The 15,111-nt window shown below is 38.8% G+C and overlaps 1 protein-coding gene across 20 annotated transcripts in view; it reads left to right on the top strand.

Moving 5' to 3' along the window:
• The window catches only part of DOCK9 (dedicator of cytokinesis 9), a 285,485-nt gene that overhangs the window by 192,137 nt on the left and 78,237 nt on the right, over positions 1 to 15,111 (top strand). For all 20 annotated transcript variants that reach the window (XR_014021587.1, XR_014021588.1, XM_081290940.1 and 17 more), the window contains exons 19-27: positions 713 to 805; positions 2,133 to 2,256; positions 2,687 to 2,808; positions 3,583 to 3,669; positions 4,029 to 4,118; positions 5,557 to 5,672; positions 5,944 to 6,013; positions 6,884 to 7,009; positions 7,988 to 8,059. Coding sequence is in view for 18 of the 20 variants with exons in the window: in XM_081290940.1 (XP_081147066.1) it covers positions 713 to 805; positions 2,133 to 2,256; positions 2,687 to 2,808; positions 3,583 to 3,669; positions 4,029 to 4,118; positions 5,557 to 5,672; positions 5,944 to 6,013; positions 6,884 to 7,009; positions 7,988 to 8,059 (900 nt within the window). In the remaining 2 variants the exon portion in view is untranslated. The remainder of the gene's footprint in view (positions 1 to 712; positions 806 to 2,132; positions 2,257 to 2,686; positions 2,809 to 3,582; positions 3,670 to 4,028; positions 4,119 to 5,556; positions 5,673 to 5,943; positions 6,014 to 6,883; positions 7,010 to 7,987; positions 8,060 to 15,111) is intronic.

Genomic DNA, 15,111 nt, shown 5'->3' on the forward strand with positions numbered 1-15,111 from the left:
TCTTATGTGTACCTAAACTTTTAAAATTCTCCTAACAGTGTTTTGAGTTAGGTATTATTCAGATCCATATTTTTAGATGAGTAATGCACAGAATATGAATAAATTACTCATATCATACATTAGTAGAAATGAGATTTAAATCCAGGAAGTCTAGCTACAGAGCTCAAATTTTTTACTGTGTTAAAATGACCTTCCAAAAAGGGAAGGAGACAAAAAAAAGGAATATAATATCTACCTGCAAGAAATTTACAGCTTAGTGAGAAACTCAAACATGAAGAAAAAGCTCCGGGCACACAGAAGGTATGGAAATAGATTTTTATACAAAACTGAATAATTAGTGAGGAAAAATGCTGAGAGGACACAGAAGAAGGAGTTAACAGATTTCGAAGGATGCATGAGTTTGCTTGGGCAAAGGTCTTTTGGGCAGGGAGATTGTTTAAGGAAAGGTATGGAGGTATAAAAGGGGACTGTGAGCAAGTCCTTAATCTATGGGGTGCAGTGGGAACGGGAGCAGGCAAATAGTCCTGGAGATGCCCGGGTGGGTGGTCTGGGAGGGCCTGCAAGCCAGTAGTCTCCTAGGCAGAAGAAATCTGTCTGAGGACGTTGTGTTGTTTTTGCTGTAGGACACCATTTTCTTAACAATGCATCTGAGTTTAATTTTTTACTCCTCTAATTGAACCCTGGTGTTTGCCCTTGGTAACTCTTATTTCAGTGCATTTATGGCAGACCTGGTGGCCCAGTGTTCACAAGAAGCGCCTTTGCTGCGGTTTTACACCATCACCAGAACCCAGAATTTTATGATGAGGTAAGTGATGTTTTCAAGGGGAAAACCCAATTCAAAAGTTTTAAAGGATATTTCAACTTATTTGCTTACTATAGCAAAAGTAAAGAGAAGCTGCATGCCATAATGAAATTATAGCAATAGAACTGAATATTGAAATATTTGTTTTAAATATTTTTCCTAATATTTAATGTCTTCTCTGTTAAACAATAAAAATTTAGAGTTGGGAATGTAGCTCAGTGGAACAGCACCTACCTAGCATGCATGAGGCCGTGGGTTTGATCCCTAGCATCACAGTAACAAACAAATAAATAAGTAAATACATAAATGCCTACATATGTATATATACTTAGAAAATGCAAGTAACATAGAAAAGAAAAAAATCATAGTCCTACCATTACTACCACAGTTAATATCCTGGCATAGTTCCTTTCAAATTCATATTTGAGTATAATTGCATTTGTTGGACCTGAGAGTCTTCCTTTTTTATCATTGGGAAAATGCATGAGAACCACTTTTTACTACCTTACACAATTTACTGGAGAGACAAACCTCTTACAGAGATGAGTGTCACATAGTGTTTTAAGCAGATAACATACAACATTTGAGCTCACTGCAATAGCAACAGGAAGTGGCTATGAGATTACCTACCCATGTACCACAGTTAATTTTATGAAGTTATGATTTACTGCATCTTTATGTTTGTAAGAGATTTATGTATATCTATGGTAGTAAAGGATAAGATGAACTATTATATATATTTTATGCATTCACGACATTTCTAATGTTTTCCTTAATTTTAAAAATATTTCTAGGCTATATGGTTTGTCTGTAAGTTTTTTCAAATTGTTGAGACTCTCCAGAAAAATTCTGCATAGGGCTGGGGGGGGGGGGTAGCTCACTGGTGGAGCACGTGCTTGGCCCTGAATTCAACCTCTAGCACTATAAAATGAAAACAAAATTATACATGTAATTGGCCCCACATAGTTCAAATCCATGTTATTCAAGGATCAACGGTAGTTCATTAAAGCTGCTATTCAAATCTACTTTGAAATGTTCTAACCTGGTCTTTCATATGCTTTGGTTGTGTTAAGTTAGCATAATGGTCAGAGTCCTGTGCTTTCTGGTTCTTGTAAATTTGAAATGTCCATCATCTATCTCTTCTTTTTCTGGGCAGTGGATCCAGGATCCATTTCTGTCTTGGCACTGCTTACAGCTCAGCTGTCTTTGAATACAGTCACTAATAACAGTTTGGAGAACAAAATGTACATTGTACACATATCTCCACTTTTGCAGAGAATTTTTGATGCTTTATAATGTTGGAAAGATTGTTATTTTGTCTTCCTTGCAGATTAAAATAGAATTGCCCACCCAGCTACATGAAAAGCACCACTTGTTGTTCACATTCTTCCATGTCAGCTGTGATAACTCAAGTAAAGGAAGCACAAAGAAGAAGGATGTTATTGAAACACAAGGTTGATGTTTAATCATTTCCACACTAGATTCTTAAATTGATTTTGATTCTGAACTTGCATTGTTTTGTATGAGATTTGTAGGTAACACAAAAATAGCATTCCTGGGTTGCATATATAAATTTATGCAACTAAACATAACTGCAACTAAACCGAAAGATGACTTAGAAAACCCAGCCAATAAAGTATTGTACTTAGAAAAGGGCAGTGGGCAGAACTAGTATTGGCTGCATTTTTGCTGTGGCCAGAATAAAAGGAATTTTACAATTCTGAGGCCAAAGTACATTTTAGAAAATATTCTGCAATCATAGTTAGTCTTTTAAATTTCTTATTTTGATTGATATTAACAGTTCTGAAAAAAATCAATTATTTTGTCTTTCTTTCACAAGGTTTTGCATACTGAGAGTGGGTTTTTATTCTTTGTTTTCAACAGTGGGCTATTCTTGGCTGCCTCTCTTGAAGGATGGAAGAGTGGTGACCAATGAGCAGCACATCCCTGTTTCTGCTAACCTTCCATCAGGCTACCTTGGCTACCAGGAGCTTGGGATGGGCAGGGTACGGGATTTGAAGACTGATTTATCTCAGTTCCTTAAAAAAAACATTAAAGAACATCTAAAACAACAACACAAAGTAGCACACAAACTTTTTACCATTTCCAGCGTTTTGATTTTTGTTATTCATTATCATGTAAATATTGGCAGTTAGAAGCCATTTCAGTTTATATTTACCCCAGTGTCAGAATTATAGTGTGGCCATCTTATAAGCCTTGAACTGGCAATGCCTCAGTGGGGAAATAGAAACTTGAAGACATTGGTGAAGGTAGAAGTCAGACTCTGAAAAGTAGTCAGTCATGCTCAAAAGAGGAGGAGTTCTTAGGGTCATGAAAATTATTAGGAATTTTCTTCCAGCTTACTATGAATCCAAAAAGCAAATCTCTTTCCACATAGAAGCCCATTCTGAAATTTTTCTGATTCATGAAAGCAGTGTTTCTCTGCACTTAAATAATACCAAATTTCAGTATAAGTTATGGACAAATAGTTAAGGTCTGCCAAAAGAAGGTAAATCATATAACTTTCAGTTATAATTTTAAACCTAAACGTGACCAAAAAAGGAGGTTTCAGAAGTTAAAATCAACACAGATACTTGACTCTTCCAGTAAGAAAAGTGTTGTTCTTAGGAAAGGACAGAAATTAGTATCTGCTGCATTCTTGCTTTGGCCACGCATAGCTATTTGAGTCCTCACTTCCTCATCAGTATCCTCACTGATAATCATATTGGAAGCTCAGATAGTTAATGTTTTGTAATTTTTTCCCCTGAATATTTTTTCAGCATTATGGTCCAGAAATTAAATGGGTAGATGGAGGCAAGCCATTGCTGAAAGTTTCAACTCATTTGGTTTCTACAGTGTATACTCAGGTATGTGCTGGTCCATTAAAATTAGCAGTGATTGCTCTGTGATTAAGTTTGTACTTTTTCTTTTTGTAAAACAGAACAGCAGTATGTTATACAGATATTCTTTTACTCTATGGATCTTTGTTTAAAGAAGGTACATAGAAGTTACTCATATGTACTGATATAAATGACTAGTACAAGTAATATTTTCAACAGTTTTCCTCTTATGCTGGAGGATCTTTTTGATGTTCTCATTTTTATGTGGTCAGTTTCATAATCGTAAAAACCATGCATGCTTGCTTATAAGAAGCAAATATTCCTATTTATATAGTATATATATATATATATTAATAGACTTTCCTTTTCTTTTCCCCTCACCCTAGGATCAACATTTGCATAATTTTTTCCAGTACTGTCAGAAAACTGAATCTGGAGCCCAAGCCTTAGGGAATGAACTTGTAAAATACCTTAAGGTATCAGATGACTTTCTTAGTAGCCCCTTGTAATGAGTCTGAAGTAAGTAGGGTCTTCTTTCTGGTGGTGACTGTTGTTCTTGTCCTTACACTTCTGTAAGGATGCTGTTACCTGGATGCTATCACCTCAGTGGTCTCCATGAGGTTTTTAATAGTGGTGAGAAGTGGACTTGGGAATAGCACCACTCTTGCCTTTGTGCCAGTCCCATGTTTTCTCAAAACTGGACCTTAAAGCATATTATTCTCATATATGTAAAACCACCCACTTGACCAGGCCTCTGTGAGTGCTCACTGGATACTGAGCACAGTGGTGGGTACAGAAGAAGCAGTCCTTGTCTTAGTCCATACTGTGCTGCTTTAACAGAATACCTGAGCCTGGGTAATTTATAAAGAACAAACTTATTTCCCACAGAACTGGAGATTGGGAATTCTAAGGCCAAGGTGCCAACATCTGGTGAGGCCTTGTTGCTGTGTCATTTTGTAGCAAAAGCAAGAGTGGGCAGTAGAGAGGGGAGAGAGAGCACAAAAGCTCATTCTTTTGTAAGGGACCCAGTCCCACCATAATGAATCCACTCCATAAATAAGAACACTAATCCACTCATAAAGGCAGAGCCCTTGTGGCCTGATCACCTCTTCTTGGACCCCACCTCCCAACACTGTTGCCTTGGTGATTAAGTTTCCAATGCATGCTTTTCAGGAAATGCTCAAACCAAGCAGTCCTCACCTTTAAGCAATTTCTGTTCCATTGCAGGAGGTAATGCAAACTTGGTGACAGTGTGCTAGGAAGATAAATTAAACAAGGAAATAACACATATAACTGGTCCTAGCTTTGTGCAGGAGTTAGGGAGGTTTCTAGTGTGGCTGGGAAGCAAGAGCACTAGGGGACTGTCATCTAGAATGATTGTGGCAAAGCAGTTTGATGAGAGAGAGTAGCTAAAACATTCCAGGCAGGGGACAAAATAAGAAATGTGAGTAATAGGATAGAGATTTCTTTGGTTTAAGCAAGGGGGGGATATATAAATATATGTCACTGAAGTTTTTGTTTTTAAATGTGATGATTCACGGCCACTCGTCCACCCCAAAGGCAACAGTGCAGCGTCTCTGACATTCTTCCTTGGTCACAGTTCTCCTCCTACCCACTGCCCCATTTCTCTCCTGCCTCCCTCTTCCAGTTTCAAGGATCTTTTTACCTTATAAGGCCCACCTAAATAATCCACAGCTTAGAGCCAACTGATTGGCAACCTTAATTCCCCTTTGCCATGTGACATATTCATAGGTTCTGAGAATTGGGACGTGGACATGTTTGAGGGGCCATTCTGTACCTCCCACTTGGCTTTCCAAAAGGAGTTCTTCTAATTTATTTGAAGCTAAGTGGAAATTACCTGGGGTCGATTTACATTGAAAAACTAACATAAACTCTGCCGTTTCCTGTGTGTAGAGTCTGCATGCCATGGAAGGCCACGTGATGATCGCCTTCCTGCCCACTATCCTGAACCAGCTATTTCGAGTCCTCACCAGAGCCACCCAGGAGGAAGTGGCAGTTAATGTGACTCGGTAAGGGAGATGGATGGACGGATACGCTTCTTCCCTTCTAGTCTGTCCACATCTGGAGCATAGTCGTGCATATCTGGGATGCTAGTATGTGCTGAACATTATTGAAGAAATGTCTTTTGATCCCTATGTAGGGACCCCATCTAAATCCTCATCTTCTTGTTTCTTAAGTGCCAATGGCTTCATCATTGTTCTACTACTACTGTGATAATAATGAAATGTTTCCATTTTTCACATTACTGTTCATTGCTTTATTCATTCCTGTGATGTGTAGGGTCATTATTCATGTGGTTGCCCAGTGCCATGAGGAAGGATTGGAGAGCCACTTGAGGTCATATGTTAAGGTATGTAAAACAAACTGTTCCAATTGTTTACATCTGTGGCTCTCCAATTTTCCTTCTAAGGACTTACTTTTTACAAGCCTGGTTACTTACAGATGTACTTGAAATTTATGCCTATGCTTTTCTCCTGTCTCTATCCTCAATACTTAGACCCAAGCAAGGGGAGGTATGAGGAGAGGCACCACTCCTTTAACTTCATCCTTTGAACTACGTATGTAACTCAAATGGTGTAGAAGTTTGAAGAATTTTAAGTTGCTCTTGGCTAGGCCTCTGGTAGAGTTAGTCACCTTCATTGTATCTTTTTCCATGTAAAATTTTCATCTAAAAGGGCTTCTCCCAAGGTAGGAAGGATAGTTCTGGCCACAATCAAATGAGATGACTATGTGGGACAACAAAAGATATCATTAGGACAAACATCAACAGATGCTTTATGTAAATACAACATTAAATAAATATGGTGGCAGTTACTGTTATAAAAAATTACATATGTTCTATTTAGTTTAAGATCCCTTTTGTGAATTAATTAGAGCTATGTGATAGTTTAAAAAATAACATTGGATTCTTTAGGATATTAGTTATCAGTGTCATGTGGTACATTCCTTGCAGTCCCTGTTATTCATGGAGTAATGGGATAGATGGTCACTGGTCTGACTAAGTCAGATGATTTGTGTAGTTGATGGGTTCCCCGAAGACATCCTGGGCTCCCTCTTTCTATCACATAACAATCACCCTTCCCACCTTCTTTTTCATTCCTTCCTCTTCTTCCCATGAAATTGTACCTCAGTCCCTAATATCCATTCTATGGAGCCTCCCAAACCTTCAAACCAACTTGGAAAACCAATGCATTAATGTCTCTTTCCCATTTCTTCAAAGTATGCTTATAAGGCTGAGCCGTACATTGCTTCTGAATATAAGACAGTGCATGAAGAACTGACCAAATCCATGACCACCATTCTCAAGCCTTCTGCTGATTTCCTCACCAGCAACAAACTACTTAAGGTATGTCAGGATCACCAGTTTAGCTCTCTTCAGTAACGAGGGCAGGGAATAGGGAAAGATTGATTGGTGGGTGCTTAGTACAGTTAAGAGCAAGAAATGCTGGTGTGCTGTTGCACAGTAAGGTGGCAGAAAACAACTGTACATTTCAAAAAACTAGAAGAAAAAGTTTAAAGGTATTCCAAAGAGATTAAAAGTGAAGAGACATATATTAACCTTTTTAAAATATTATACAATATGTGCCTTTATTGAAACATTACATGGTGTATCCTATTCATATGTACAATTCATCAGTTAAAAAATAAGTTAAGGGCCAGGATTTTGTTACTTCTTAGGAGGCTGAGGGAGGAGGACCGCTTGAGCTTACAAGTTTGAGACTAGGCTGGGCAACACAGCAAAACCCTCATCTCAAATAAATAAATAAATAAATAAAAATTAATTCGTTAATTTTTAAAAACTAATGAACAAAAATTCAGATTTCACAGCCTGATCAGTTTACCCTTTTTGTATGATTTTAGATATAATCACCACCCCTTAAAAAAGAGAACAGAATTAGTTCTCCATTCCAGCTTTGCTAATTGTGTCTTGAGATCAGAGCTGTAAAGAATTACCACATTCAAAATCTCATTGGCTCTTGAGTATAAGTCATTATGCTCAAATCAGTGGAGGGATGCTGATTTACCTACTGAATAGGCAGTTGTCACCAGTTAGGAGACCAGTAAAGAGGAATGACTCCACAAATAATCCAGCAGTACCCCTTATTGGGTAGGTATCCAACTTCCTGGTGGAATAGAGTTACATATTGTGGGCTTGGAGGCAGAGGACATCTCTGCTCACCTCTTGGGTCTCATGATAACTTGTTAACTGTGTTTCAGGGTGACACCTGCTTCTGGTTAATAACACTGTCAGCCTAAGAGCGCTCACCTCCTATCTGCTAATTTGTTGTTTTTCTTACTCGGGTGCTATTTTTTTTTCTTTTAGTATTCTTGGTTTTTCTTTGACGTGCTGATAAAATCCATGGCTCAGCATTTGATAGAAAACTCCAAAGTGAAGGTATGTTATTCCATGTGCGAGTTTGTATTCTTAGGGAAAAGTCCCTAAGGATATGTTTGTGGCTGACAATGATTAATGCTTTCTATGTGCCAATTATGGGACTGTTTTAAGTATCTTATAAGAAACTATTTTAGCTTCATAAACAGCCCTGTGAGAGAAGTACTGTTCTTACCCATTTTATAGATGACAAAACTGATGCTAGAACATTTGAGTTACAGGCCCAAGGTCATGCTGCTAGTGAGTGGAGGAATCTAGGTTTTGAAAATAGTCCAGCTCCACAGCCTTCATTTCTGACCACTGAGTGGTTAAATCCAGAGAAAAATATGTCTTTCCTTTGACAAGCATAGGAGGCTTGAGGTTTATTGAAATGAGAATAGTAGTTAAAGTGTTAATTTTAATTTAATTATGTAGTTGTATTAAGTGTCTTGTCCTTTGTAGACATTTCTATAGGGCTTAGATGGGAGTATCTAATGGATCCTGTGTCCTCTAGAACCAATTAATGAACTTTTTGAGAGAATCCATCTCTGCACAAATGTACAATCTCAAATTTGCCTTGTCCCTTAATACCTTTGATTGGTGGTGTCTGAATGTGTGTGCCCGTGACACTGTCCCCTGATTCCCACCATCTCATGCTGCCCCTTTGTTCCTATAGGGTTCATCCCTGAATGATGGACCTGGTCTCTAGGCCGGTGCCTCTTGATATGTGATTGGCCCACTGGCTATCTAAGGCTTAAGGGAGTTAAATCTGTATAATGTTCCAATGCATAAATACAGCTGGCAATGTCACTTTCTCAGTTTTAGAAGAATTCCTTATGAGACAGAACAGTGAACTGTGCCATAGGATAGCTGGATGTGGGGTCTGGTTAGGAGTAGGAGGAACAGTGCGGAGAGTGGAGGTGAGGGTTTAGTGCCACACACACTCTCACAGTGAATTCCTGGGCTGTGATTCTCACAGGCAGGAGAGGGAACTCACAGGGAGGGACATTCAGAAAGTCCAGATTGAGGCCTTCTGCCCAAGAGGTATGGACTCAAAGGAAGCCTTTGGAAAGGCTGCTTGCTATATTGTATTGGACAGAAGATTGGTGATTCAGAACCCAAAGCCGTACTTTGTTCCAGTAGAACAGGCACTGGTGTCTGACCAGGTGGGCTCTCCATTGTGGGGTAGTTGTTGTTGTTGTTGTTGTTGTTGTTGTTGTTATTATTTTGTGGGAGGAAGATGTTTCTTTTAAATCCAATTTAAAGATTCTGATTTTTAATGCACAGGGAGATGCCAGATGGAAGTGGGCCCTGCTTCCACAGAGAAATGCACCATCTAAATCATGCCAGAACATCCTGCCAAGGAAAAAATCTAGCAGATTGTCTCCTTGGCAGTATACATGCCTGTGTGTGTGTGTGCATGTGTGCGTGCGCGCGCATGCGCGAAGATATTTGAATATATGACTTTTCTGTTAAAAATGTTGTCATGTACAGAATGAGATTATAACCTGCATTAGTTTTCTAGGGTTGCTATAATAGAGAACCAAGGAATAGGTAACTTAGACAATAGAAATTTATTTTCTTGCAATCAAGATGCTGAGGAGTCCTAGGTCAAGATGTCTGCATGCGTGGGTTCTTTGGAGGCCTCTCCTCTGTTTTTGGATGGCTGCCTTCTCCTGTGCAGGTCTATGTCATATTCTCTCCTCTTGAAGATAAGAGTCCTTCTGGATTGAGGCCACCCTAATGGTCTTGCTTTACCTTAATCACTCCTTTAAGGATCCTATCTCCAAATACAGTCACCTACTGAGATATTTCAGGAGTTAGAACTTCAGCATATGAATTTAAGGGTAGGGGGACAATTCAGCCTGTATCAAGGCCCCAGGGGATTTTTTGTTATTTTTGTTTCTAAATTAATGTGATCAGAGCAAGTGGTGACTTGACTGTATTTAAAAATATAACTGATTCATTCAGCAAACATTCATTTGTGTGAGGCTCAAGTGTTAAAAAATTAAATGTGGCATGGTTTGTGCCATTGAGGAAGTTAGTGGGAAAGCATATATAAGTACCTCAGTGGTCTCATGGTGAAACTATGAGAGATGGGCATGGAGTGCAAATGCAAAGAAGCTGCCTGGGATAGTGAAACTAGAGAGTTCTGACCGATAGGTAGGAGTTGGCTAGGTCTGAAGGAGGAGAATGAATACTGGGCTGAGAAAAAGAACTGTGGTGGTAAAGAGCTGGGAACCAAGTCCATCAGAGCACTACAGCTGCCTGCTCCCTTCTTATGATGGCAATGATTGTCCAGGAGGGAATGGACACTTCCTGGAATTCTTACCCGCAGTGGCACATGCCTATAATCTCAGTGGCTTGGGAGGCTGAGGCAGGAGGATCATCATTCAAAGCCAGCCTCAGCAAAAGCGAGGCACTAAGCAACTCAGTGAGAGTCTGTCTCTAAATAAAATACAACATAGGGCTGGGGATGTGCCTCAGTGGTCAAGTGCCCCTGCGTTTAATCCCTGGTGCCTCCCCCCAAAAAAATAACCCAAGCCTCAGTGCTATTTTTCCTAGAACTATGTTAAGAGATTAGTAAAGGGATTTAATTGCATGTTTTTATTGTCAAGATGCCAAATTAAACCACAGCCCTCTAGGAGTGGTGGGACCTGAAGGGTATCTTCTGATCCAACCCCCACTCCTTTCTCAGAGGAGGAAGTGCAGACCTACAAAGTGACTTGCCCAGGATCACCTGACTGGTCGTGGTCAACCCCTCCCACATGTCCTGCCATTTCCAGCCTTATGACTGATTCCCTAGCACCTCTGCTCTGGGAAGTGGCTTATTTTTCTTTGGAACTTTATCCAAACCACTCGAATGCTACCATGAACAACCTTTTCCGTAACTTAATTATATTTTGGTCCTAAAATAATATTCAGAGTGTTTTTAGAAGTCACTGTTTTAAAAAAAAAAATTATTATCCAGTTGTGTCTGAAAGAGAGCTCTGGCATCCAAAAGGAGAAAGCTTTAACCACAACATAATTTACTCTGAAAAAAAAATTTTAAAACACCTCCTTTCCCCTTGGGAGTACTTCATGTTTTCACTTTAGGCTACTTCTTTGGCTTCTGCCTCTCACTGAAGATGCCAGCTGCTCTTCCCACACATGATTGATACAGGGACTCCTCTAATATTTTTAAAGCCTTCATGCAGTTTGCCTCACATCTTAGGAGAGATGAACTTTATATGTTCAAGTTACTTGTTTATATGTTTGTCTTGTAGTCATTGAGAATTTACACATGGAAGTTAGGATTATATGTCCTTGTCCTCTACTCCATTAAGAATTGTGTGTCCTTGTCCCCTACTCCATTGTTCTGAATTTAGAGAATAATTTTGTAAATCATTTATGATTTCCAAAACTTAGATCATATCCCCTCAAAGCCTGTCTATTTTTAGACTGAAGATGATTATTTTATTCTGATTTGTAACACAGATCTGGTCTTATTTTTCTTCTTATCAGTGAGTCTTTCTCAAAGTGCCATGACCAAGTATAAACCTATACCCTGGATTGGAGTAGGAGCCAGATAAAGCTTTCATTGTTACTTCAAGTGTTACCCTACCCAGGGATACTTTTTTTTTTTATTGTTGGTTGTTCAAAACAATACATAGTTCTTGATATATCATATTTCACACTTTGATTCAAGTGGGTTATGAACTCCCATTTTTACCCCGTATACAGATTGCAGAATCACATCAGTTACACTTCCATTTATTTACATATTGCCATACTAGTGTCTGTTGTATTCTGCTGCCTTTCCTATCCTCTACTATCCCCCCTCCCCTCCCCTCCCCTCTTCTCTCTCTACCCCCTCTACTGTAATTCATTTCTCCCCCTTGTATTATTTTTCCCTTTCCCCTCACTTCCTCTTGTATGTAATTTTGTATAACCCCTAGGGTCTCCTTCCATTTCCATGCATTTTCCCTTCTCTCTCCCTTTCCCTCCCACCTCTCATCCCTGTTTAATGTTAATCTTCTTCTCATGCTCTTCATCCCTAATCTGTTCTTAGTTACTCTCCTTATATCAAATAAGACATTTGGCATTTGTTTTTTAGGGATTGGCTAGCTTCACTTAGCATAATCTGCTCTAATGCCATCCATTTCCCTCCAAATTCTATGATTTTGTCATTTTTTAATGCAGAGTAATACTCCATTGTGTATAAATGCCACATTTTTTTTATCCATTCGTCTATTGAAGGGCATCTGGGTTGGTTCCACAATCTTGCTATTGTGAATTGTGCTTCTATGAACATCGATGTAGCAGTGTCCCTGTAGCATGCTCTTTTTAGGTCTTTAGGGAATAGACCGAGAAGGGGAATAGCTGGGTCAAATGGTGGTTCCATTCCCAGCTTTCCAAGAAATCTCCATACTGCTTTCCAAATTGGCTGCACCAATTTGCAGTCCCACCAACAATGAACAAGTGTACCCTTTTCCCCACATCCTCGCCAGCACTTGTTGTTGTTTGACTTCATAATGGCTGCCAATCTTACTGGAGTGAGATGGTATCTTAGGGTGGTTTTGATTTGCATTTCTCTGACTGCTAGAGATGGTGAGCATTTTTTCATGTACTTGTTGATTGATTGTATGTCCTCCTCTGAGAAGTGTCTGTTCAGGTCCTTGGCCCATTTGTTGATTGGGTTATTTGTTATCTTATTGTCTAATTTTTTGAGTTCTTTGTATACTCTGGATATTAGGGCTCTATCTGAAGTATGAGGAGTAAAGATTTGTTCCCAGGATGTAGGCTCCCTATTTACCTCTCTTATTGTTTCTTTTGCTGAGAAAAATCTTTTTAGTTTGAGTAAGTCCCATTTGTTGATTCTAGTTATTAACTCTTGTGCTATAGGTGTCCTATTGAGGAATTTGGAGCCCGACCCCACAGTATGTAGATCGTAGCCAACTTTTTCTTCTAACCAGGGATACTTTAACATTGATTGGCATTTGGGGACGTTGTGTATATTGAGCTGATGGCTTCAGTGTACATTCATGTACCTTCCCAGTGGTAGTGGGGTAACTCCATCCATTGCAAACTTATATGGAAGAATAAATGTGCACACTGTTATGCTTGCTTCTAATGCTGCATTGTGGCAAAAGGTGGAGGTGACTACCAGTGTCCAACTTTTCATCCCCAATCAGTCAAACCACACTTGGTTATATTCACTGAAAAATGATATAAATCAGAGCCTCTCTTTGAACCAATATCTGATATAAGCAATTTCCTTACTATAACAATAGACCTGCAAGGTTTGGATTGGTTATATATGACTAAACCAGTCAAGAGCTTTATAGTTGACAGGTACTTGAACTTACAGTTCTTAAAAAAAATATAAAACAGATATCATCAAGGCTGCTGAGAAATTCTCCCCCAACTTTCTGCTACTAAGGTCAACATTTTTTAGGTGTTTCTTTACACCATTTATATTTAGTAGCTATATTTTAATTAGATTTGATGTCCTTTCCTCCCACACTGAATCCAGCTAAGTACCAGCATTCCACAAGTGTCCTTCAGGAAAGGAGGCTGAGAAACTGGCATAGGAAAAGGGTGCATATATACCCCTAAGTTAGTTACTTGTTTATCCTGCAACTAATTTCTAGCTTAATTGCACAAGAAAAGAACTTTTATTTGTAAAGTGCAAGAAGGATGATATGGTTCTTCTCCTAAATGGATTGTTTTGACTTTCCCTAAACCAACATTTATGCACACCTGTACCTGTGTGACAGAGTGTTAATATGCACACTTCCATCTATGAGTATTTTGAACAGTTGATAGGCACAGAGCACAGAGAAGAAATGCAAATGGAGTAGAGAACACAGCCTCAACCTTGAAGCTGACATGATTACTGGAAAAAGAAGACATTCAGCTTTAGACAAACAGAGCATAATTCAGGAAGATTGTGTCTGTGTGAGTTCCAGGAGTGATAAGAGATTAGTGTGAAACCTGGGCCTTGAAGGATGCCACAACTCAGGGAAAGAAGAATGAGTCTTAGACAGCTATAAGCCTCTGGGGCAGAGCTCAGGATGGCTAGATTGAGATTAGAGGGTGGAGAGTGAAAAACAGGATTAACTCAAAAATAAGGATTAGATTATCTGGAGCTTTGAAACCAAGCAGCAGACAGTTTGGTAGAGAGATCAGAGAGAGGTAGAGTAGGTTCTTCAATAGGAATGATGAAGTTAAAAAAGATATAAATGTTAACAAAGTAACTTAGACTCACTGATACACAAGTTTCTATCTAGAGTTGTGTCCTATGTGGGACACACATATGTACATATTCATATATATATCCATATATATATCATATATATATATATATATATATATATATATATATATATATTTCTCTCTTTTCTTTAATTAACTGCAATGACATGAAATGACATTTTATGATGATGCTGATGAAAATCTAGCATTAGGAAAGATGAGGTGGGATTCCATTTGAGAATGAATAGCATCATGAGTGAACAAGAGACAGTATTAAGACAGAATTATGAATTCAATCTAGAAGTTCCCTGCTGGGTATATATTAATGAGAAATGAAAGACTGTATCTACACAAAGGCTCATATGCAAATTTCATAGAAGTTTTATTCATAGTAGTCAAAAACCAGAAACAACCCAAATGTCCATCAGCTGGATTTATAAGCAAATGTGGCAATCCTGTATAATGGAATACCCTTAGAAATAAAAAGGAGCAGAATACTCATTCTTGCAACAAAATGAATGAATCTCAGAAGTGCTATGTTAAGTGAGAAAAGTCAGACACAAATGACTATACACTGAGTAAGTTCATTGATGTGACATTCTAGGAAAGGAAGATCTATGGGGATAGAAAACAGCATGGTGAGTGGACGTGGGAGCTGGGCATGGAGAGTGGACGTGACAGAAGCGGACTGTCTTCTTGTCTGTGGTGATTACACACTGTATTCACTTGTCAAGACTTACCCAGCTTCACACTTTAAAAGTCTGGATTTTATTGTATATAAATTATACATCATTACCCTAACCTAAAACACACAGAACATAGTAAAGTCAAAGTTGAGT

Source organism: Spermophilus citellus (assembly GCF_964194105.1).
Source record: "Spermophilus citellus genome assembly, chromosome: 1".
NCBI lineage: Eukaryota > Metazoa > Chordata > Mammalia > Rodentia > Sciuridae > Spermophilus > Spermophilus citellus.